Raw genomic sequence first — 26,837 nt, forward strand, 5'->3', positions numbered from 1 at the left:
AAGGGAGATATAAATGTTATGTTTGATAAAAGTAACTTAGATGATCTGGGACTGAACTGGAGATGGAAGAAAGAAATGAATGAGAGTTTGAGTGCTTGGGGTTTCAACAAATGAGGGTGAAAGGAATGCTTGGGACACAGTGACTGGAACAATGTGGTATACACATGTTGATGTGCTGTCAATGGATTGAACCACGGCATATGAAGCAACCAGGTAAACCATGGAAAGGTCTGTGGGGCCTGGTTGTGGATAGGGTGTTGTGGTTTCAGCACACTGCAACAGCAAGAGAATGGATGCAAAAGAATGAGGCCTCTTCTTTGTATGTTCTTGGTGCTACCTTGCTAACATGAGAAACAGCAAACCCGTATGAAAGTAAAGAAGTTTGTAGTGCTAGTACAAGGAAAGCCTTAATGAAACTGTCAATCTGAAATTGAAAGTAATTATATAATGTAGGAATGTATATGTCTGTGTGTGTATATATATGTGTACATTGAGATGTATAGGTATGTATATTTGCGTGTGTGGATGTGTATGTATATACATGTGTATGTGGGTGGGTTGGGCCATTCTTTTGTCTGTTTCCTTTCGCTACCTCGCTAACGCGGGAGACAGCGACAAAGCAAAATAAATAAATGAATAAATATATAATGTAAATTCTGTTCCAAACATGGGAACTGATACCCTCTAAATATGATAATAAAAGAACTTACATTTTTTACTGATCTGACTATGCATGCTGAATAAAGATTAGAATAAGTTATCCAACAGCTGGATTTCCAAATAAATTGACCAGCTGCTCAAACTGTACCCAGACAATTATTGGATATGGCTCAAGTAACTGGACAATGATTCGTCTAAAACCATACAATAAAATTTTTTTTTATTCTGTAATCATATTATTCCAGCAACATTATATTGCAGATAGCTATGTGGGTAAAGAATAATTTTTATACCATATTTGTAGTGATGGTGCAAGGAAAGCCCTACTGAATCCCTATATTAAACTAAAATTTATGCTCTAATATGGGAAGTCGAACCTCTTAAAAGGTAGTGCTTCTTCTACAACAGTTTCAAATCCAAAGAGTTGTATTTGTTTCTTAATATCTGCAAATGGTCTCACCTAGCATGTTTTGCATGAAAAAAATGAAGATGCGAGTGTGTTATGTCCCTAAAACGTCTCCCTAACAGTGGCAATATCCAGATCAGTTACTAAGCTCCTATGTACTTGAATGATAGTTTTTTCATATACAACTCCTCTGTCTTTTCTTGCTATCAAAGTATAAAATACTGGTCTTTAAAGTTCATATAAAATAGAATCTTAGATTTATACTACAGTATCATAGTGTGTGTGATCTTTATATGATTTGTAATAAAGAGCATATTCATAAACATGTATGACTGAAATGTTAAACTCCATGGGCTACTAAATTAGAGGAGAGATGATATAATAATGCTCCATTTGTGTAATTCAGGTTATGGTATGTGTGACACTGAAGCATCTTAAGAGAGTAACATGAACTCTGAAACTATATGTGCAATAAGATAAACATGTGAAAAAGTGTACTACAGATACTTCCTAGACACTGTATTGCCATAAGTATTTAAATGGCTTAATATGTAACTGATAATAAAATCACTACAAGCAATGATTGTTTATAGGATCTTGAGTACTTTTAATGATGTAATGTATTTGAAAAACCAAAAGATTGTGCTTTCCACAAGTTAATTACAAGTGGTAATTTTATTTTCATTGCATCAAAGGTATTACTAAATCAAGGTCTTCATAAACAATCAATTGCAGAACAAAATTGGTAATTCTACTATTACAGACGTAATGAGCTTACCAATGCTCAGCGAAGAAGCAACTGAAAAAGATAATGCAAAAATGCTACCCATCCCTTTAAGACTGAGACTGGTATGTATTTGCTGAATGATCTCCACATTTCATCCTTGAGTGGTGACCCTGTGGCAAGGAAATATAACTCAGGTTTGCTATCTAATCAGCGACTTCGTGGTTTGAGTTCATCATAACAAGACCGTAGGAAAATATAATTTTTCTTCTGTGGGTTGAAGTATTCATGGCCCTGCAAAAGATAACAAGGACGATTACTTCTATATCGTTTTATGATTCAACTGTGCATTAAAATGTACTTTCATACATAAGATTATCTTCACTCTCTCTAACAATGGCCAGATATAAAATGCTGGCAGGTTGCAAATTTGACTGAACTGAACTTTGAGTTTCAAATCAGTACACAGCAATAACTTCGCATAATAAAGGTGCTCCCCTTCCCATCAATTCAGTAAATGATCCATTATCTTAGCTTCTACCTCAAAGGACCACGGTGTGAAGGCATATATGTTCCTTTATGAGCAACAACTATTACTCAGAAAAAATCTCTCCTCCATCATAGTATGTTTTCTCTACATGGAGGATGGTTGGTCCTAAAGCTGCTTCCATGTGATTTGAGTACAGCAAAAATGGGGTTAAAGAGTGTCAACTTTACAAAAATTGACATTATCTAAAATTATCTGTCATCATCAGCAGCAACCTTACAGAGTTAGCAGTTATATCACAAATTTGAATGCAACACCTTCAGGTTGAATATTTTATTAATCCTTGAACCTTACCTCTTGAACATTTATGTAGATCTGTGATCCACGTTTTCATGCAAAAATTTAATTTCACTTAATCTATGGTGGTGGAGTGATATGCTTAAGGCCTCCTTGTACAAAACATATACACAATTTCTTCAGTTTGTTTTCAGCCATGGTGTGGAAAGAATGTCACAGTAGGCTGTGAAGTGGAAATGAAAAATAGTAGTATCTGCAGCAATCCTGATGATCTATTCGATGAGAAAAAAAAAATTCATATTCGTTCACCATTTCCAGCATTAGTGAGGCAGTACCAGGATCTATTTAATGATAATTAAACAAACCTAGCACATCAAAACATTAAATATACAAGATGGTGACAGTCAAGACATGATGACACCAGGCTATGTAGCCTTCAGGGCTTTCTGAGTAATACACTCTAGCCAAATGTCTTCACTTATCCATGGCTAACCTCAGGCCTACATCATTTGTTTCCATGGTGCTTTCATATTCTAACATGATATTCTTTCATTTCATAAGAAACAGTTTTTCCCTTGAAAAAATTGAATTTTAACCTGAAATTCCAAGAAAGTCATGTGCTTGCTCAATGCACCCTCCTTTCACCTCCCTAACTTTGTTGAACTCCATGCTCATGTGAACACCATATATCACAAGGTGACACAAAACCACAAGATGTGCCATGTGGTGTGGACTGAGGAATAAGTCCTGTTCTTGTGTTTTCAATTCATATCTGGCGTCAAACCTGTGACTGGTTGATTTTCAAAGCATTTTGGGCTTGCATTACAATGAAAGCCGAAATGTATGACCAATAAGTCAGAACAAATAAATGTTGTTTGGCACAAAGTCATTGGTTACATAAATGGTTATGATGTAGTTGATGAGTCTACAACACAGCATTAAATTTAATTAAAAAATATACATGATACATGGCATGCAAGTCAAGGAATATACTCATGTGGCAACTCAGTGCAAGTATCCAGATTAAGCAAGAAAAGTGAAAGCTGATGGAATGACAGTGAAGTGCCATGAATATAGTGAAAGATAAAAACTGGTAAGCAAAATACTATCAGATACACAATATATTATCTAAGCATATGACCGAATTTAACTGAAAAAGGAATCAGATTATCAATTCCTTATATGTGGCTCAAAAGGAAATAACTAACAAGTAACTGGCTTGATGACCAAAAGAGAGGTAAATATTTTAAACTATCTTACCTTTGACCAATCATATGACACAGCATAAGCAAAAATTTGACCATTGTGGTTAAAAGCACAACATGATATGGGCTGCTCCATTGCTTCAGAGTTCTTTAGCTTTGTACGAGCATCTTTGTCCCAAAAGCTGAACCTGCCATCAGAACCTACAGTAGCCAATGTGCCATGAACTGGGTGAAATTTGATATCATTTACCTGTGGAAAGAATATATATACATATATATATATATATATATAACTTTTGAAGGAGAACACAGACATGCAAATTAGTTATTTGAGAAAAACGTGGTATGACAAGAAGGATTGATGACAGAAATGAGGGGGTGTATGAGAAATTTGGTTCATTGAGATACCACTTAAGTTTAAGTATGAGAGCTGCTGTGGAATCTTCACATGCTGAACAATCAACATTTCCTCAAAATGAAAATTCCAAGACCAAAAGCAATATTGTTTTAAGTATACTGCTAATTGGCTTTACTCTCTCATATTTATTTCATGATGTAAGATATGACATCTTTTCACAGGAACCTAATGTGTTCAGTTTACATGCTAATTCATACTCTAACTTGTAAGACTCGTAAAGAATACATATGATTAATCACCGAATTAAAGTGAAATTAATACAAACTGCTACGGATATCATTCAATTTGAAAGTTCCCCTAATCAATATCACTAGCCCTTACAAAACCATTAATATCTGTGCACTTTCTGTAATATGCTGAGACTAGAATTTCATCACCATTCATGCTTCTGTCCATCACAAACAGTAATGGTAGGGACTCAATTGTATTACTGAAAAATTGAAAAGTATCTAACAAAAAATAGTGACCCAGGGAGATAGAAGGAAGAGTTGAGAGCTAATCACGATTCATGAAAACCATGGAATAGGGAGATTCAATTTTTTTTATGACTGCTGGCCTTGAAACTGTCTGTCTTTTATCCTTTATGTTTTCTCCTGCTATAACAGCTTGAATGGCTTGTGCAGAACCTCCATATACAACAATGCTGCATTTCAAAGCAAATGTTGGGAACATGATCTTTATAAAATAAAGTTTTACCTAAGCTAAGCCAACACCACATTGCAGCAGACTGCATAAATGATGTAGAATCCCACATGGCAAAAGGGGTATAAACCTAAAATATTAAAATCTTTTAAAACAAAGAGTATAAGAAAAGCACAAACAAACCTTAACAGTGATCATACTTTGTATCTACAGGAAGTACCATCATTTTCCTTCAAGTCTTCATAGTAATTTCTCTGAGACACAACATCTGGTAGGTTGCAGTCATAGGCAGCCACCAACCAGAGAGGTATATTACCAATACTACCTGCCTGGGTAATCAGGAGGGTTAGTGACAGCTGCATAGTGAGCCAACACTCTCCTGACCCAGAAAGCTATCTTTTCTTCCTGCCTCACCCACATATGTACTACTGGCAATCAGTCTACAAACATATAATCACTTTGTCATACGTAACACATGACAACACTTAAACAGTTCATTCTTTCTAACTCAAGATTTTCCTGCAATGAGCTATGTGCCAGCCCTACCTTTTGGCAAAATTGTAGGAGCAATAGGTAGAAGAAGTAGGCACGAACGTTTAGGAAGGAGCATTGGGTAGAAAAAAATGTAGAAGCAATAGGTAGAAGTAGGCAGGAACATTTAGGAAGGAGCATTAGGTAGAAGTAATTGCTAGGAACATTAGGCAGGAGCGTTAGGTAGTAGTCAGTAGGAACCTCTGCAAACGTTGTTCTAAAGCTGTCCTTTGCCAGTAGCCTTTTAAGGGTGAGGCACTAAAGGCTAAGAAGTAGCACTGAAGTTCACTAGTTATGGAGACTTGCCGTGATAGCTCCTTTAAGGAAGTTCTAAGAGGGAATAAGACATCAGAGATAAAAAAACATAGACACAACTTTATCTGGGCAGGGATAACTGCAACAAGGCATTATAATACACACTGACTTACTGTCACATCATATGTATGTCCAGCAATCCATTAGAAGTAAATCTGCTTTAAGTGTAAAATGGTGATAGAGAATGGCTTACTGTAATTACCTATTTGTACTGTACAGGGAAGGAGTTTTACACTCACATTATTCTTATCTATCATACATCTTAAATTTATGTATGCTGTCTGCATATTAGCTATGTCCTCAGTCATTCTATTACATTAATTCAACACTCTTATAATATAAAAGTACTTCTTTACATCTTTTTAACAGGTTCCTTATTTACCATCATGTTCTGTCCTCTGGTTTCTTAATCCCTATATCTTTAGAACTGTTCCCAGTCTACATTATCAGCTGTTGTGATAAAGATAAGTTCACCCTTTACCATTCAATACAAAAGATACTGCTTTAAGCATACAATTATGATATAGGGTGACTAACTAAGACAATTTATGTATGTCCTACAATTCATCACAACAGATAGTGCTTGAAGTGCAGAATGATGATGATAGGTGACTTGCACTGACACTGTAAGTATGTTATGCAATTCATTAGAAGTGATTCTACTTGAAGTGCATTACTAACTGCATATCAAAGCAGAATGCCACTAACTAAGTGTTCTTAATTATCTAATTAAATGCATGTGTCCTGATACTTTAGGTACATGACTTACTGCATATATATCCTGGAAGCCATTTGAGGTACCATTGGAGCGGTGGCACTTGAATGTAAAATTGTCACGTGGAGAAGCAGCCACAATGTACTGTATCGCTACCCGGCCTTCAACACTGCCTAGAGCAAAGCCAGCGGGAGCACCTGCACCTTTTTTGTCTTTGAAGATGGCAACACAGCGATGCTGAAAGTGAAAACCAATTGAAAAGGGCTTCAAGACAAAATACAAAGATAATCTAAACAGCTAGCATAATACATAAATACATGCATAAATAATTTTTTTCATACATGTTCATCACTCCATCTCCTCACATCACCACTACTTGTTTTCACCTCCCCATTAGCCCCCTTCACTGAAGTTCCCATTTGTTCCCTCATCTTACGCACTTTATTTACCTCCTTCCAAAACATCTTTATATATATATGTATAATACTTTGTTGCTGTCTCCAACATTAGCGAGGTAGCGCAAGGAAACAGACAAAAGAATGGCCCAACCCAGCCACATACATATACATTCACGCCCACACATGCACATATACATACCTATACATTTCAACGTATACATACATATACATAAATAGACATATACATACATACACGTACATATTCATACTTGCTAACTTCATTTGTTCCCGTCACCACCCCGCCACACATGAAACAGCATCCCCCCTCCCTTCCCGCAGGGTAGCGCTACGAAAAGACAAAAGGCCACATTCGTTCACACTCAAGTCTCCAGTCGTCCTGTGTAATGCACCGAAACCACAGCTCCCTTTCCACATCCAGGCCCCACAGAACATTCCATTGTTTACCCCAGACGCTTCACATGCCCTGGTTCAATCCACTGACAGCACGTCGACCCCGGTACACTACATCGTTCCAATTCACTCTATTCCTTGCATGCCTCTCACCCTCTTGTATGCTCAGGCCCCAATCATTCAAATTCTTTTTCACTCCATCCTTCCACCTCCAATTTGGTCTCCCGCTTCTCCTTGTTTCCTCACTTCTGACACATATATCCTCTTTGTCACCCTTTCCTCACTCATTCTCTTCAGATGTCCAAAACATTTCAACACACCCTCTTCTGCTCTCTCAACTAAACACATTTTATTACCACACATCTCTCTTACCCTTTCATTACTTACTTGATCAAACCACCTAAAACCACATATTGTCCTAAAACATTTCACCTCTAACACATCCACCTTCCTCCATACAACTCTATATAGCCCATGCCTTGCAACTATATAATGTTGTTGGAACTACTATTACTGCAAACATACCCATTTTTGCTCTCCAAGATAATGTTCTCTCTTTCCGCACATTCTTCACTCCCAGAAGTGGTGGGAACAAAGAGAAGAGGGAGATCAAATTGGAAATGGAAGGACAGAGAGAAAAATACTTTGACCCAATCAGGGCCTAAACATGTAAGCGGGTAGAGTGCGTGCACAAGATAGACTAAACTGGAATGATGTGATATACTGGGGTTGACATGCTGTCAATGGACTGAACCAGGATATGTGAAATGTCCTGGGGTAAACCATGGAAAGTTCTGTGGGGCCTGGTTGTGGATAGGGAGATGTGGTTTCAGTGCATTACATATGACAGCTTGAGAAGAGAAGAAAGTGGATGTGGCCTTTCTTCATCTGTTATTGGAGCTATCTTGCTAATACAGGAAAAAGCAATCAAGTAAAAAAAGAATGAAAAATTGGAGCTCAAGTAAGCGACATGGTGGGAAAGGGGAATATGGTCCAGGATGTACTGAGAAGCATGTGGTGAGAGAAGTCACTGTCTGTGAGTGCAAAGGTGGATATGTTTTATGGTATGGTAGCATTAATTATGTATAGGTGCAAGGCATGGGCCATACCTGATAAAGTGCAAAGGAGGGTGTATAAGTTGTAAATGAAATACCTGAGGACAACATGTGATGTGAGGTGGGTTAATTAAATAAGGAATGGCTGGAAAAGAGAGATGTGTGGTCATCAGAAAACTATGTATGAGAGCTGAATAAGGCACGAATGTGATACAATGACGGCTAGTTTTGTTATACATAGAGCAAAATGCTGTTAATGAGCTGAAGCAGGACACAGGAAGAAATCAGAAAGGTAAATGGGGATTAACTGTGAATAGGGGGCTCTAGTTTTGTGCATGATATATGACAGCTAGAAAGCAGATGAAAGAGCCTATCTTAATTTGTTTTTAGTGCTAAATGACAAACAAGTACTAAGAAAATAAGTTCAGAACATATTCATATGTGCTTTACTAAGAACTCATAAAAGTAAAAATAGAATAAAAATGTTAATCGGATGTGTAATGTAATACTGAGGTAGTACACCTGTTTGGGAGAGGACATAGGAAAAAGTATACTTAAAATCAGGGAACTAATCTATGTTTAGGAACTGTTTAAAATGCATTATATTTCTTTAACATTTGATCTCTATATAACTGTAATTGGCTAAAAATATTTCAATCCTTTTAAATATAACACCCAACATACCAATAAGAAAAGGCACATTAATTCACAAAAAAATCATTAATGTTTAAACAAACGTTACTACAAGATACCTGATACTTTAGTGGTGACTCAATTTGCTTGAATTCTTGTGGCTGTCCCTCAAGCTGGTATACAAATAGATGACGATTAGCAGTGCCAACAACTGCCATTGGATATTCCACATCAGCACAGTAACAACGCTCAGGTAAGTTGATGGTCATGATTGGCTGGGCATTCCTGGTGTCCCAGAACTGTAATCAGAGAAGTAGAAACTGTTCTACCACTATCATAACTAACTACAGTGTTGATAGTGAAGTAAACAGAAAACAAAATGGCCATTGCCAGGATAGGTTACGGCAACTATAACTAGATCTGTTCTCAGCTGACTTCTTAACCTCAGCCCATTCTTAGGGTTCATAAAATTAGGGAAAATCAAGGCAGGGAAATTTTGTTGCACATGCAGTCTGCAAGTGTATGAAGCTAAAAAAGTGTTTTTAACTCAACCTGATTAAAGAATATCAATTTTCTGAAGACAAAAACAGTCTAAGTGGTGTAATACACCCAATTTGAAAGCTACCTAACTTTCTGTCTTCACTTTTCAGAGGTAACCTTTACTTTCATATAGTAGCTTGAACTCTGACTATTCAAAAGATGGATAAGACTGAAAAAGAATATTACCTATTATAATGAAAATTATAATGTATGTATGTATGTATGTATGTATGACTCGCGGTGAGGTGCCTGAGGATTGGCGGAATGCGTGCATAGTGCCATTGTACAAAGGCAAAGGGGATAAGAGTGAGTGCTCCAATTACAGAGGTATAAGTTTGTTGAGTATTCCTGGTAAATTATATGGGAGGGTATTGATTGAGAGGGTGAAAGCATCAGAGCATCAGATTGGGGAAGAGCAGTGTGGTTTCAGAAGTGGTAGAGGATGTGTGGACCAGGTGTTTGCTTTGAAGAATGTATGTGAGAAATACTTAGAAAAGCAAATGGATTTGTATGTAGCATTTATGGATCTGGAGAAGGCATATGATAGAGTTGATAGAGATGCTCTGTGGAAGGTATTAAGAATATATGGTGTGGGAGGCAAGTTGTTAGAAGCAGTGAAAAGTTTTTATCGAGGATGTAAGGCATGTGTACGTGTAGGAAGAGAGGAAAGTGATTGGTTCTCAGTGAATGTAGGTTTGCGGCAGGGGTGTGTGATGTCTCCATGGTTGTTTAATTTGTTTATGGATGGGGTTGTTAGGGAGGTGAATGCAAGAGTTTTGGAAAGAGGGGCAAGTATGAAGTCTGTTGGGGATGAGAGAGCTTGGGAAGTGAGTCAGTTGTTGTTCGCTGATGATACAGCGCTGGTGGCTGATTCATGTGAGAAACTGCAGAAGCTGGTGACTGAGTTTGGTAAAGTGTGTGAAAGAAGAAAGTTAAGAGTAAATGTGAATAAGAGCAAGGTTATTAGGTACAGTAGGGTTGAGGGTCAAGTCAATTGGGAGGTGAGTTTGAATGGAGAAAAACTGGAGGAAGTGAAGTGTTTTAGATATCTGGGAGTGGATCTGGCAGCGGATGGAACCATGGAAGCGGAAGTGGATCATAGGGTGGGGGAGGGGGCGAAAATTCTGGGAGAGCCTTGAAGAATGTGTGGAAGTCGAGAACATTATCTCGGAAAGCAAAAATGAGTATGTTTGAAGGAATAGTGGTTCCAACAATGTTGTATGGTTGCGAGGCGTGGGCTATGGATAGAGTTGTGCGCAGGAGGATGGATGTGCTGGAAATGAGATGTTTGAGGACAATGTGTGGTGTGAGGTGGTTTGATCGAGTAAGTAACGTAAGGGTAAGAGAGATGTGTGGAAATAAAAAGAGCATGGTTGAGAGAGCAGAAGAGGGTGTTTTGAAATGGTTTGGGCACATGGAGAGAATGAGTGAGGAAAGATTGACCAAGAGGATATATGTGTCGGAGGTGGAGGGAACGAGGAGAAGAGGGAGACCAAATTGGAGGTGGAAAGATGGAGTGAAAAAGATTTTGTGTGATCGGGGCCTGAACATGCAGGAGGGTGAAAGGAGAGCAAGGAATAGAGTGAATTGGAGCGATGTGGTATACCGGGGTTGACGTGCTGTCAGTGGATTGAATCGGGGCATGTGAAGCGTCTGGGGTAAACCATGGTAGCTGTGTAGGTATGTATATTTTGCGTGTGTGGACGTATGTATATACATGTGTATGGGGGTGGGTTGGGCCATTTCTTTCGTCTGTTTCCTTGCGCTACCTCGCAAACGCGGGAGACAGCGACAAAGCAAAAGAAAAAAAAAAAAAAAAAATGAAAATAGAGGATTTTCATTTCAGCTTCATCAAAGCTTATGTAAACCAATGAACTTTTTCAAAACAATCCCTGATGTGAATGTTGAAAAAATGCCTACATACAATAGTGAATAAAATCTAATTACACCATATGAATGCATCCACTCTGTTTTTGGATAAGTATTATGTGAAGTGAACAGCAGGATGCAGGTAACAGCTCATTTGTGAAACATTACTTAATTATGAATTCGCATATCGAAGTAAGCATCATATATCAGTGTAAGCAACTGCTGTGTAGTAGCAATATTCAAATACACCATCGATACTAATGTGAAAAACTGAGAGAAAATATACTAATTACAACTTTTTTCAATTGAAATACAAACATGCATCAGCATACTAAGGGGGTTTAAAATGAATATTTCCTGGATATGCAAAGCAAATACAAATTTCAAATCAATAATGTGCACTAATACATGACAAAAATCTTTAACTAATTACTTATATAAATTTATCTCAAAAATACTTTCTTTATGAAACCAGGTTGTTATACATGTCTCTCACTTTGAGTGTCTTGTCCCAAGAACCCGTCATGATGCATGAGTATGTGGGTGCCTTTATCCAGTGCACTGTTTTGACTGGAGCATCATGTTGTGCTACCTGCATTTTCTGGTTACTTCCTAAGTCCCAGCAATGAACTGTCTTGTCAGCACTTGCCATAAACACCTGTTGAAAAATATTCACAATTGGAAAAGCCAGAAATACTTTAAACAGGAAGTTAATCAAATTTCAAAATCAACTTAAATGGAGTTGCATTTCTAGTTCTGAATCTGTCTACAAAACATATTCAAGAAGGGATTTTTTTTTTTAAAAGGATTTCTTTTTCTCAAAAACTTTTGTATCTTATAGTCTCATTCATTATTTAAAACTAAAAACAGGAAATGATATAAGTGCAGTTGTCATGATGATGTATAACAGAGGTGATACATGCATGCTTGAGTGTGCATATGTGAAACTGACTGACAAGTCAGTGGTTGGATAAGTAGCCTAGTTTGTTGGTGGGAAAGTGGGTGGATCTGTACAAGTGATTACGTGGGTGGGCAAACAGGTTTTGAATGGGTGAGTAAATATCTACCCATCCCGTAAAGGGAAGGAATTTTACACTTGGGTACCTAGCTCATGAACCTTTTCTGCTACCACACAAACTTTTTAATTTCTGTATCCTGTTCATACTTACCACATCTTCATTCAGTTTATTCCATTCATCCACACTCTTATGCTATAAAGGTATTTTCTACATCATCTTTAGCAAGTTTCTTCCCTGATTTCATGTTATGTCCTTTGGGTGTCCTATCCCTACATATTTTGAAACACTGTTTAGTCTCTACATCATCAATCTGATTTAAAACCTTAAATGTTGTGAAAAGGTCACCCCTCACTCTTTTCTCTTTCAAGGTGGGCAAATTTGAGGCTTCTAGCCTTTCTCTGTAACTCAGCTCTCTTTGTTGACCTTCCTGGGGACTTCTCTGCTAACCCTTTGTGTCTTAGTTGAGGTGACCTAAATTGAAAAATGTAATCTAATTTTGGCATTTTGTAGTATGTGTACTGTGTCCTTGTGAAGTGGTTATGTTTATGTCCAAGTATGTGTGCATAAACTATAGCTAATTCTATTAACCTTGCTGCCATCATCATGCCAAGCCACGTCCATTACTGGCCCACCCATAGTCTGTTGTGCCTTGCCAATGGTCTTTCCATCTCTCTGTACCTCCCAGCACCGCACCTGTAATAAAAAGGGTTCAAATTAACTATAAGCAATTAACATGTCTATACCACTCTAACTTGGCCAAATTCAGTGCTTGTAATTCAGTTTTAGTTTCAAAGATGACTAAGAATCATATTTACTTATTTGCTGGCTTCCAATACCAATTTTTTGTGGTGTGGGGCTTACCTGCTCAACCCTTTCAGAATGCAACTGGCATTTCTGGCTTACCTTACCTTACCTCAATAGACAGAAATAGTTGGTAAGAACATTTGGGCAGGTGCATTAGGTAGAAACTTTAGGCAGAAGTAGTACATATGAACATTAAGCAGGAGCATTAGGTAGAAGTAGTCAGTAGTAACATTAGGTGGAAGCCTCTGCAAACACCGCACTAGAGTTGCCTTCTGCCAGTGGCCTGTTAAGGGTGAGGCACTAAAGGATTAGAAGCAGCACTGGTGTTCATGAGCTATGGAGACTGTTGCCATGGCCACCTCCCTTGAGGGAGTTTCAATTGGAAATAGACATCAGAGATACAAACAGTACAGTAAAACAGCAAAATACATTTTGTCTGATTCATTAAGGAGTGTACAAAAAAAATATCAAAAACCTTTAGTTTTCTCAGAAATTAATACCCTACAATCATTGTTACTGAATGGATACATATCGATACCTGATAATACTGGTAGTGTATTAGTCCTCTCCACTCTCCTCATCCTAGTACATCCAATAAACTCACTCAGCACTCTCATGTTTAACAGCACAAGTGGTGGTGGTGGTGTCGTTTGTCCTGCCCTGAGTTGAGCACATAGGGCACTCAGATGTATCAGGCACTATGGATGTGCCCCAAGTGAAAACAGTCTAAAAGAGGTATGCAACCATTTCCAACGCTTAGGAATCTGAAGGCCTCCAAGTTGTTCTAATGACTCATCCTTTGTTTTAATTGCAACCTTTTACCAATAAAGCCTCCAACACTCATGGAATTAAGCTTGTACCAGGAAATTAAGTATGTATACTGAGATCCATAGCATCCTGCTACATAAACATGGACTGATATCTACAGCACTCAAAGGATTTAAGCCAATAAATTTATTGCCACATTACTTTTGTAAGCAAAATCCTGTCAGTGTACTTATATCTAATACATACATATATCTGAAGCCTGTTCCCTTCGGGAACTCTGATCAAAGGAAGGTCATGGCAAAAGACTCCACTTACCCCTGTCCTTATATGCCTCCCTCACATACACCATTCCATGCATTATTCCACTCTCTCTCTCCCTCAAATATTCCTCCACCCTATTTGCCCATGTCACAGGTGGTCTTCCACTCACATCAACCCCTTTAATTGTACTATCATACATTCTCCACGTAAACTTCCAGTCATGCATTCTTTCCACATGCCAAAACCACCTCAAAGAACTACATTTCACCCATTCATATATTTTTTATTTATTTATTTTGCTTTGTCACTGTCTCCCACGTTAGCTAGGTAGCGCAAGGAAACAGACGAAAGAATGGCCCAACCCGCCCACATACACATGTTTATACATACACGTCCCCACACGCAAATATACATACCTATACATCTCAAAGTATACATATATATATACACACACAGACATATACATATATACACATGTACATAATTCATACTGTCTGCCTTTATTTGTTCCCATCGCCACCTCGCCACACATGGAATAACAACCCCCTCCCCCCTCATGTGTGCGAGGTAGCGCTAGGAAAAGATACCAAAGGCCCCATTTGTTCACACTTAGTCTCTAGCTGTCATGTAATATTGCACCGAAACCACAGCTCCCTTTCCACATCCAGGCCCCACACAACTTTCCATGGTTTACCCCAGACGCTTCACATGCCCTGGTTCAATCCATTGACAGCACGTCAACCCCGGTATACCACATTGTTCCAATTCACTCTATTCCTTGCCCGCCTTTCACCCTCCTGTATGTTCAGGCCCCGATCACTCAAAATATTTTTCACTCCATCTTTCCACCTCCAGTTTGGTCTCCCACTTCTCCTCGTTCCCTCCACCTCTGACACATATATCCTCTCGGTCAATCTTTCCTCACTCATTCTCTCCATGTGACCAAACCATTTCAAAACACCCTCTTCTGCTCTCTCAACCACACTCTTTTTATTTCCACACATCTCTCTTACCCTTACATTACTTACTCGATCAAACCACCTCACACCACATATTGTCCTCAAACATCTCATTTCCAGCACATCCACCCTCCTGCGCACAACTCTATCCATAGCCCACGCCTCGCAACCATACAACATTGTTGGAACCACTATTCCTTCACACATACCCATTTTTGCTTTCCGAGATAATGTTCTCGACTTCCAAACATTCTTCAAGGCTCCCAGAATTTTCGCCCCCTCCTCCACCGTATGATTCACTTCCGCTTCCATGGTTCCATCCACTGCCAGATCCACTCCCAGATATCTAAAACACTTTACTTCCTCCAGTTTTTCTCCATTCAAACTTACCTCCCAATTGACTTGACCCTCAACCCTACTGTACCTAATAACCTTGCTCTTATTCACATTTACTCTTAACTCTCTTCTTTCACACACTTTATCAAACACAGTCACCAGCTTCTGCAGTTTCTTACATGAATCAGCCACCAGCGCTGTATCATCAGCAAACAACAACTGACTCACTTCCCAAGCTCTCTCATCCACAACAGACTGCATACTTGCCCCTCTTTCCAAAACTCTTGCATTCACCTCCCTAACAACCCCATCCATAAACAAATTAAACAACCATGGAGACATCACACACCCCTGCCGCAAACCTACATTCACTGAGAACCAATCACTTTCCTCTCTTCCTACACGTACACATGCCTTACATCCTCGATAAAAACTTTTCACTGCTTCTAACAACTTGCCTCCCACACCATATATTCTTAAAACCTTCCACAGAGCATCTCTATCAACTCTATCATATGCCTTCTCCAGATCCATAAATGCTACATACAAATCCATTTGTTTTTCTAAGTATTTCTCACATACATTCTTCAAAGCAAACACCTGATCCACACATCCTCTACCACTTCTGAAACCACACTGCTCTTTCCCAATCTGATGCTCTGCACATGCTTTCACCCTCTCAATCAATACCCTCCCATATAATTTACCAGGAATACTCAACAAACTTATACCTCTGTAATTGGAGCACTCACTCTTATCCCCTTTGCCTTTGTACAATGGCACTATGCAAGCATTCCGCCAATCCTCAGGCACCTCACCATGAACCATACATGCATTAAATAACCTTACCAACTAGTCAATAATACAGTCACCCCCGTTTTTAATAAATTCCACTGCAATACCATCCAAACCCGCTGCCTTGCCGGCTTTCATCTTCCGTAAAGCTTTTACTACCTCTTCTCTGTTTACCAAATCATTTTCCCTAACCCTCTCACTTTGCACACCACCTCGACCAAACACCCTATATCTGCCACTCTATCATCAAACACATTCAACAAACCTTCAAAATACTCACTCCATCTCCTCACATCACCACTACTTGTTACCACCTCCCCATTAGCCCCCTCCACTGAAGTTCCCATTTGCTCCCTTGTCTTACGCACTTTATTTACCTCCTTCCAAAACATCTTTTTATTCTCCCTAAAATTTGATGATACTCTCTCACCCCAACTCTCATTTGCCCTCTTTTTCACCTCTTGCACCTTTCTCTTGACCTCCTGCCTCTTTCTTTTATACCTCTCCCACTCATTTGCATTTTTTCCCTGCAAAAATCATCCAAATGCCTCTCTCTTCTCTTTCACTAATAATCTTACTTCTTCATCCCACCACTCACTACCTTTTCTAATCAACCCACCTCCCATGCTTCTCAAGCCACAAGCATCTTTTGCGCAAGCCATCACTGCTTCCCTAAATACATACCATTCCTCCCCCACTCCCCTTATCTCCTTTGTTCTCACCTTTTTCCATTCTGTACTCAGTCTCTCCTGGTACTTCCTCACACAGGTCTCCTTTTTTATTGGAAGCTCACTTACTCTCACCACTCTCTTCACCCCAACATTCTCTCTTCTTTTCTGAAAACCCCCACAAATCTTCACCTTCGCCTCCACAAGATAATGATCAGGCATCCCTTCAGTTGCACCTCTCAGCACATTAACATCCAAAAGTCTCTCTTTTGTGCGTCTATCAATTAAAACATAATCCAATAACGCTCTCTGGCCATCTCTCCTACTTACATACGTATACTTATGTATATCTCGCTTTTTAAACCAGGTATTCCCAATCACCAGTCCTTTTTCAGCACATAAATCTACAAGCTCTTCACCATTTCCATTTACAACACTAAACACACCATGTATGCCAATTATTCCCTCAACTGCCACATTACTCACCTTTGCATTCAAATCACCCATCACTATAACCCGGTCTTGTGCATCAAAACCACTAACACACTCATTCAGCCGCTCCCAAAACACTTGCCTCTCATGATCTTTCTTCTCATGCCCAGGTGCACATGCACCAATAATCACCCATCTCTCTCCATCAACTTTCAGTTTTACCCATATCAATCTAGAATTTACTTTCTTACACTCTATCACATACTCCCACAACTCCTGATTCAGGAGTAGTGCTACTCCTTCCCTTGCTCTTGTCCTCTCACTAACCCCTGACTTTACTCCCAAGACATTCCCAAACCACTCTTCCCCTTTACCCTTGAGCTTCGTTTCACTCAGAGCCAAAACATCCAAGTTCCTTTCCTCAAACATACTACTTATCTCTCCTTTTTTCTCATCTTGGTTACATCCATACACATTTAGACACCCCAATCTGAGCCTTCGAGGAGGATGAGCACTCCTCGTGTGACTCCTTCTTCTGTTTCCCCTTTTAGAAAGTTAAAACACAAGGAGGGGAGGGTTTCTGGCCCCCCGCTCCCATCCCCTTTAGTCGCCTTCTACGACACGTGAGGAATGCGTGGGAAGTATTCTTTCTCCCCTATCCCCAGGGATATATATATATATGTATAATATATTTATGTTCTGGAAGGAGGTAAATAAAGTGCGTAAGACAAGGGAGCAAACGAGAACTTCAGTGAAGGGCGCAAATGGGGAGGTGAAAACAAGTAGTGGTGATGTGAGAAGGATATGGAGTGAGTATTTTGAAGGTTTGTTGAATGTGTTTGAAGACAGAGTGGCAGATATAGGGTGTTTTGGTCGAGGTGGTGTGCAAAGTGAGAGGGTTAGGGAAAATGATTTGGTAAACAGAGAAGAGGTAGTAAAAGCTTTGCGGAAGATGAAAGCCGGCAAGGCAGCAGGTTTGGATGGTATTGCAGTGGAATTTATTAAAAAAGGTGGTGACTGTATTATTGACTGGTTGGTAAGGTTATTTAATGTATGTATGACTCATGGTAAGGTGCCTGAGGATTGGCGGAATGCGTGCATAGTGCCATTGTACAAAGGCAAAGGGGATAAGAGTGAGTGCTCAAATTACAGAGTTATAAGTTTGTTGAGTATTCCTGGTAAATTATATGGGAGGGTATTGATTGAGAGGGTGAAGGCATGTACAGAGCATCAGATTGGGGAAGAGCAGTGTGGTTTCAGAAGTGGTAGAGGATGTGTGGATCAGGTGTTTGCTTTGAAGAATGTATGTGAGAAATACTTAGAAAAGCTAATGGATTTGTATGTAGCATTTATGGATCTGGAGAAGGCATATGATAGAGTTGATAGAGATGCTCTGTGGAAGGTATTAAGAATATATGGTGTGGGAGGCAAGTTGTTAGAAGCAGTGAAAAGTTTTTATCGAGGATGTAAGGCATGTGTACGTGTAGGAAGAGAGGAAAGTGATTGGTTCTCAGTGAATGTAGGTTTGCGGCAAGGGTGTGTGATGTCTCCATGGTTGTTTAATTTGTTTATGGGTGGGGTTGTTAGGGAGGTGAATGCAAGATTTTTGGAAAGAGGGGCAAGTATGAAGTCTGTTGGGGATGACAGAGCTTGGGAAGTGAGTCAGTTGTTGTTCGCTGATGATACAGCGCTGGTGGCTGATTCATGTGAGAAACTGCAGAAGCTGGTGACTGAGTTTGGTAAAGTGTGTGAAAGAAGAAAGTTAAGAGTAAATGTGAATAAGAGCAAGGTAATTAGGTACAGTAGGTTTGAGGGTCAAGTCAATTGGGAGGTAAGTTTGAATGGAGAAAAACTGGAGGAAGTAAAGTGTTTTAGATATCTGGGAGTGGATCTGGCAGCAGATGGAACCATGGAAGCGGAAGTGGATCATAGGGTGGGGGAGGGGGCGAAAATCCTGGGAGCCTTGAAGAATGTGTGGAAGTCGAGAACATTATCTCGGAAAGCAAAAATGGGTATGTTTGAAGGAATAGTGGTTCCAACAATGTTGTATGGTTGCGAGGCGTGGGCTGTGGATAGAGTTGTGCGCAGGAGGATGGATGTGCTGGAAATGAGATGTTTGAGGACAATGTGTGGTGTGAGGTGGTTTGATCGAGTAAGTAACGTAAGGGTAAGAGAGATGTGTGGAAATAAAAAGAGCGTGGTTGAGAGAACAAAAGAGGGTGTTTTGAAATGGTTTGGGCACATGGAGAGAATGAGTGAGGAAAGATTGACCAAGAGGATATATGTGTCGGAGGTGGAGGGAACGAGGAGAAGTGGGAGACCAAATTGGAGGTGGAAAGATGGAGTGAAAAAGATTTTGTGTGATCGGGGCCTGAACATGCAGGAGGGTGAAAGGAGGGCAAGGAATAGAGTGAATTGGATCGATGTGGTATACCGGGGTTGACGTGCTGTCAGTGGATTGAATCAGGGCATGTGAAGTGTCTGGGGTAAACCATGGAAAGCTGTGTAGGTATGTATATTTGTATGTGTGGACATATGTATATACATGTGTATGGGGGTGGGTTGGGCCATTTCTTTCGTCTGTTTCCTTGCGCTACCTCGCAAACACGAGAGACAGCGACAAAGCAAGAAAAAAAAATATATTTATTTATTATACTTTGTCGCTGTCTCATATGTTAGCAAGGTAGCGCAAGCAAACAGACAAAAGAGTGGCCCAACCCACCCAAACACACATGTATATACATAAACGCCCTGCACACACATATATAATACCTATACATTTCAACGTATACATACAAATACATACACAGACATATACATATATAAACATGCACATATTCATACATGCTGCCTTCATCCACTCCCGCCGCCACCCAGCCACACATGGAATGACACCCCCCTCCCCCGCATGCGCATGAGGTAGTGCTAGGAAAGGACAACAAAGGCCACCTCCGTCCACACTCAGACACTAACTGTCATGTGTAATGCACTGAAACCACAACTCCCTTTCCACATCCAGGCCCCACAAAACTTTCCATGTTTTACCCCACATGTTTCACATGCCCTGCTTCAATCCACTGACAGTACATTGACCCCAGTATACCACATCATTCCAATTCACTCTGTTCCTTGCACACCTTTCACCCTCCTATATGTTCAGGCCCCGATCGCTCAAAATCTTTTTCACCCCATCCTTCCACCTCCAATTTAGTCTTCCACTTCTCCTCGTTCCCTCCACCTCTGACATATATATCCTCTTTGTCAATCTTTCCTCACTCATTCTCTCCATGTGACCAAACCATTTCAATACACCAACTTCTGCTCTCTCAACTACTCTCTTTTTATTACCGCACATCCTCAAACAGGCATTCAGTTGCCTGTGCTATCTCAGCTCACACAAAGAAGACAAGGGGGTAGTACTTCCTCTCCAAACCACAAGATTAACTAACATACCTGAGCCCTCATATGAAGGCTGGGTTACATTACTGGAGATATGGTGTCCTTGTAATCTGTTCTGATATGTGTCACTGAAACACATGTTAGAAGGAGAGTTAGATCCCTAATTAAAACTTTTCTCCCCTTGGAAACCTTACCTAAGTGATAATAAATATATAGAGGGCTAAGCTCATCTGGGAAGATGTAAGGTACTGTAAAGGTAAGAGAAATCCCTTTAAAAACTGAACAGAACTTGCGAAAAACCTTTCCTAAGGTGAGAGTGGGGAGGGTTATGCTGGTCTGGGAAAATGTAGTACTGCAAAAGTATGGGAAACTTTTAAAAATCAATGAAATATTACCAAACAGATTTTTAGTTACAAGAGTTAATTTGCTTCTTTTGATGTTTTGTCTTTTAACAATATGACAAAATAACCTATTAAGTAAATTTTTCATCTCATTTTTGAAAAGTCCTAGCCTGGAGGGAATGCAATAACAGACCAAGCTTTGGACTAAAAGGGTTAAAATTATAGGATTTTTTTAATTCTGAGACAAATTTAGAGTAATAGGATAATCATTTTGATTCAGACACAAAAATAACTACTGATATGTAAAGTAATCTATCTATCTATTCTATGTCTCTGATGCCTGTTCCCTTCGAGCCTTATTCCTGAATGCTGCCATTCCTTTCCTCCAGTTCAGTGACTGTTTTGTGTCAAATTTTGAATGTTATGGCAACTAACTTCCTGGCTAATAAAGATAGGATTCCAAGCAAAACATTAAGAATACCAACTTACATTATTATCCCAGCTTCCAGCAACCAAAAAATCCTGGGGTATTGAAGGTGGGGAAAATGCCATACACTGGATTGAGTCATCTGGTGGATTCACAACCTATAACAGCAAAAGGTATCTAAGTTATGTTACCTTTATAATAGGATTTATCAACTACTAAAATCTAAATCTATGGCAATTCTTTAATTTCCTAAAGCATCAAAATACCATGGAAGCATCAATAATGATATTAATTACTTTGGTCTTTATGCACACAATTTATCATAAACTAAACAAAATCTAACCTCAAAATCTTTCATGGGGTTTGCAGATGTTGGTGTGGAAGAGGATAAACCAAACCCACCAAACCCAGAGCCACTGCTCCCAAATGTGCTGGGATTAAACATCACCTGAAATAATACTCTAGTAAGATATATTATGCTCTTTTTATCAACATCCTTTTTGGCCACAAGTGTGTGACACTCCAATGAAGAAATTCCTAAACCAATAAATATGAGGGATTAAGTAAAGTCTAAAAAGAGCTTCACTTGTATTGGGCAACATAAAAATGTAAAATAATAATATAATGTACTATGAGCCAGTCATGTTAGAACAAGTATGCTCTGCTACTTAATTTCAATGCCTATGAACAGAAAGGTTATTTGAGACAGTAGTATGCAAGCTTAACATGTCCATCATAACCTGACTGACCTAGTATACTTAATCTACATTTATCCACTAGGTAACTGAATTTCTTATCCAGGTAGCTCACATTTTTACGCTTCCTGAAAGCAAGTTGAACATGTCAGTCACCATTTGTTTTGTTTTCTTTTACTGAAATAATAGCACATGATTATTTCATAGTCTTCCTTGCCTGTCATTTTAAAAGAAATTTTTTTCAACCTTTCTGATTTCAAGGAACATTGTCAAGTTTCCTCGATCCTTGAAGAACAAAAGACCAAATTCTACCACGTTAATGAGTATATCTATATCACCCACTAGTCGTCAATGGGAGAGGGTAAAAATCACCTTTTTCCACATTGATGAACAGATCATAACTAATGTAGTTCACTTGAAATCATTTAAATTTTTCAATTGGTCAACAAAATAAACAGAAGTTTTATAATGAAGCATAACCCTCATTACATTCAGTTGCCTACACAAGAGATTGCATTATAAATATCATTTTTCAAAACATTTCTCTCAATTACTACATTAAAGAAAACTGGGCAATCAAATGATTTATTCTAAACCATTTTCAAAAGCAGTCTAGAGAGACACTGAAGGTCTAATCTTTAACTGAAAACAAGTGAGAATCTTGCACCTGTCTTAAGGAAGAGGTGCTTATTAATTGGCTTTATGCTGGAAAAAGCTACTGAACAAAAAGTTCTTGGTCCAGTTTCTTTGAACATAACTTTGGTGTTCTTGCTAAATTTCACTGCTAAGAGGCTTACTTCACAAAGGTAAGCTAAAGATGTATATTTCTGAACTTAAGCTTGGGAGTGCAGTTGATCTTGAGGTCTAATAAATTCCTATCAATCTTCAGAGAAGGGTCTTTGATTTATGCTCATGCATATGACAAGAAAGGATGATAAACCAAGTCATTCTACTTAGTTCTAGTTAACTTTAAGCAATGCTTAAACTTGTCACGAGGTATGCCCAAATGTTCTCCACTCATATTCAGCATCTCTTTTTCAATATGTGGGTCAATGATCCACTTGAATAAGTCCATCTTATTTTTCTCTCCAAAGCTGAAAGTTTAATTTATATCTAGTCAACTTGTCCATACATGTAAACACAATTTATTTCTAGTTAACTTGTCCATACATCTAAGCACATTCTCACCACATTCTTGCATTCTTCAATTCTATTCCTAAGTTCACTTCAGGTCTTCGTGTGAAATTTGCAAGGGATCTTATTTTGCCACCTGACAGTTTTTATACTGTATGCAAACTGCATATGATGGAATACCATTCATTGCAATTTTGATTTAACATGTATAACTAATGTTCATACACAAAGACAGTCATAAAATTTTAACATGTATAACTAACGTTCATACACAAAGACAGTCATAAAAGTTCCCATACATCTGGTTTTGTCTTAAAAAATATGCAGTCTCTGGCATGGCTAGAAACTGACTTAACAGAGGGGAGAAATTATTACACACTGGTAATGTTCTAACCATCTATGTCTAGTGGGTGGCCTTGAAATAAAGGGGCCTCATTTAATGAGAGTATTATATCCAAAGGTGTTGTTTGCCTCACATCAATCTATGTCTAGAGTATTTATGGGGTTAATAAACTAACAACAGAGACATCACATCATCAGAACAGAGATCATGAATCAAAATTACAGAAGTATACACAGAACAGCAACAAACAATATATATAAAAATTTCATTAGTCCACTGAATCTTATACACATTAGTAGTGAATCTATCAAACCTACTGTAAGCCTCTTTTAATCCTTTCTATTCCCATAAAAGCTTTATTTCAGGGTTCAGACATACAGCTGCAGATGTACAGTGGTTGGCAGTATCATACTGTGACCATGATTGGAAAAGTAATCTATAAGAATAAGGGCAAACGGGTTATATAAGATAGATTTTGATGAAAGTGGTACTTATGGATTCCTCATATTCTGTGTAGTTGATATAGAGTCTATATAGGGTGTGCTTTAACCTGAAGCACTTCCTACTCCCACAATCTGAAGTCCGCAACAGAGTGGGCAGGGCACTGAATTAGTGGGATAAAGCACCTTATGTTGAGTGTAAGGAATCAATTGATACCATTTTCTTAAAATTCTAATAATTAGAACAATAAGAAAACCTACAGCATGCCAAAGGTCATTCATATACAATCATCCTTTGGACAGCCAAAGACATTTCTCTGCCTGACATCTCTTAATATTCGACATACCTTAATTCAGCTTGCACATCAATATACAAACTCATTGCAACCTGCATAGGATTAACCTTTTAAATGTCTCTATGTCACTACAGTGTCTTGTCACAGCAGAAAAACATTGCTTTCCTATTCAAAATCACTTACGCACTACAATGTGGTTGCTGTAGTAAGTGTCAACTCCTCTTATAGACACGTCATCACACATATCCCAGTGTTTTCCTGTTGTTTTCTTTTCGATATCCATCATAGATTTCAGCACACAACAGCAACAAATACATTGTAAAAATCCCTCTAATATGAGGGAATTCAGCTATCACACTACATGAACCATGTGAACCACTTCAAATTTCACATTATGCCTCTTACTCATAACCCTCCACACTATCAGCTTATCTAATGTCAAATGATAAGAATAGAACATGCCAAAAAAACTTATTCTTAGATCAGTATCAACAGAAACAAGAAATAATTCATGAGTAAAACAAAGACCCTAGATCTATAAAATGTGTCGTCTTTTACATAAATTGCCAAGTACAAAATATAGTAAACCTGCCATTTGGGACATCCAAAATGTTTTTCCAATGGTTTTGATGTGTTTTGCAAGATTCTGATATTCATTTCTACCACAAATCACTAACTTGTGAGATATCCCACATCTATCCAGTACTTATGGAGAACTGCCAGTGGGAACGGGGTTTACGTAGGGAAAATCACAAAAATTAATGATTAGTGATAGAAGCGAGGGTCAGTTCAGAAAAACATTGGAAGAACAATTTCAACATGACCAATTCTAATTTCAACATGACCAAATCTAATCTAACTTGACAAAATTCAATGGATGACCGGAACTGTAAAAGTACCTAAAATATAAGTAGCCATATCTCAAAGCTACTTTGTGTGTGACGGCAAATTGCTCAATTACCATGATATGAACTATAACGCTCCAAATCCTACTCTGTACCTTCAGATAACACAATACCATTTCAATGCAAAATCATTAACCAAGGCTACTTTAGATAAGCAAAGTTACATTGCAATCATTCTTGCGTTTAACCTTCACTACGTATTTAACGTGAACAATTACCCATTATACTTAAGCGTTACAGAAACTTGTGCAAACGGAAAAATATTGACACCAAACTCACTTGTAATGATAAGTACCGTAAACTGCATTGATTTAGACTGTGGGAGATGAAAACACGACTAAGTACAGCTTGAACAATCATTTATTGCTCATGCTTGCTTGTTGGGATGATATGAGCTTCAACGAACACAAATCATGTTCTTCTTAATTATTGGTTCGATCAAATACATGAACCGGCAATTCATAAATAGTATATAGCGTCATAACATTACCACAAAGGTTCAAATGCCACAAACAATCTGTTAAAGATCTGTACTCACTTCTTGTCACGATATTAACGTGTTGACGTTTTCCAAACCTGCGGCTTTACCAGTTTTGCCAAGCAGGAAAAATGTAGGAAAAAGAAAACATATATTAAAAAAATAGAAAAAATAAAGATTTCATATATAATTAAATTCCAAATTATTTCAAATAATATAGAATATCTTTTACAACTTAACTGGTTCCTCAACGAACAAGAATCATGTATTTTTAAACAGCGAAATAGCATATATTTTGTTGTAAGGTGTTGGTAGTATTGTGATTGCATATTTATAGTGACTACACGTCCAAAACATTTTTCAATATACAGTTTGACAGCTCATTGGTAAAAAAAAATGTGCTATGATAAATGTTGTGAATAATAGTAGCAGCAACAAAGTATGCACAATATACTTAATCTAAATGTTCAATGTTAAGATGTCTAGAAACTACCTATTTTCTTTATTGCCCTTTCCACTTTCTTTTTTTTTTACCCTATGTTTGTGCTGTTTTCATGCACATGGGGAGTCTTTCAAATTATCTAATGATCTCATTTATATTAAGGGTTGCTGCTGTGTCCAGTTTTCTCTTTAGAAGAAACGTGTTTTTTTTTTTTTTTAACGCGCTTTTTTTTCTTTAAATGTCATGATCTGGGTTTCCCTATCACTTCAAAAGCCTGATTCTCTGTTCCCATTATCTTGATTTCTTCAGATGATTGTAATTATCCTGTCTATCCTCCTTTACTCATGTGAGTCAGACGTCCCTCTTCTCAGATATCATACTGCTCACTTCTGTTGTTAGTTTCTACTACACTCGGGACAAGATCTTGGCCGTGTATTATGGGCTTTTGAAATATCAATTACTTACACCGCTTAATTTTTGCTTTAGAAATGCTTCATCACACCCTTACGCACATTTGTTTAAACAAGTTTATGTTGACTTAAAGCATCAAGAATTTATATCTGATTATGATCTATCTTTCTGAAGTGCG

General features: G+C 38.4%; 1 protein-coding gene across 2 annotated transcripts; it reads right to left on the reverse strand.

Annotated features, from left to right (window-relative positions):
• Nucleotides 1–868: 868 nt before the first annotated feature.
• Nucleotides 869–25,932, reverse strand: Rae1 (ribonucleic acid export 1). Of its 2 annotated transcripts, none has more exons than XM_071676853.1 (9): nt 25,867–25,932; nt 21,859–21,963; nt 21,578–21,673; nt 12,914–13,018; nt 11,803–11,964; nt 9,017–9,196; nt 6,455–6,637; nt 3,835–4,029; nt 869–2,084 (listed from the first exon to the last, which is right to left on the reverse strand). In XM_071676853.1, the coding sequence occupies exons 2-9, from the start codon at nt 21,958–21,960 to the stop codon at nt 2,001–2,003; spliced, it is 1,107 nt and encodes a 368-aa protein (XP_071532954.1). In that variant the 5' UTR covers nt 21,961–21,963; nt 25,867–25,932; the 3' UTR covers nt 869–2,000. The 2 variants fall into 2 exon arrangements, with proteins under 2 accessions (XP_071532954.1, XP_071532953.1); XM_071676852.1 differs by lacking the exon at nt 25,867–25,932 and adding an exon at nt 25,608–25,805.
• Nucleotides 25,933–26,837: the final 905 nt, after the last annotated feature.

Source organism: Panulirus ornatus, chromosome 23 (assembly GCF_036320965.1).
Source record: "Panulirus ornatus isolate Po-2019 chromosome 23, ASM3632096v1, whole genome shotgun sequence".
NCBI lineage: Eukaryota > Metazoa > Arthropoda > Malacostraca > Decapoda > Palinuridae > Panulirus > Panulirus ornatus.

Bases quoted from the DNA above. Each gene is read 5' to 3' on its own strand.
- Rae1 (XM_071676852.1), bottom strand. From the start codon at position 25,688: ATGATTGTTCAAGCTGTACTTAGTCGTGTTTTCATCTCCCACAGTCTA. The intron at 6,638-9,016 runs GTATCTTGTAGT...TTTCACTTTCAG, and splicing joins AGTCACCACTAAAGTATCAG to CATCGCTGTGTTGCCATCTT. The intron at 2,085-3,834 runs GTAAGATAGTTT...TATCTTTTGCAG, and splicing joins TGTCATATGATTGGTCAAAG to GGCCATGAATACTTCAACCC.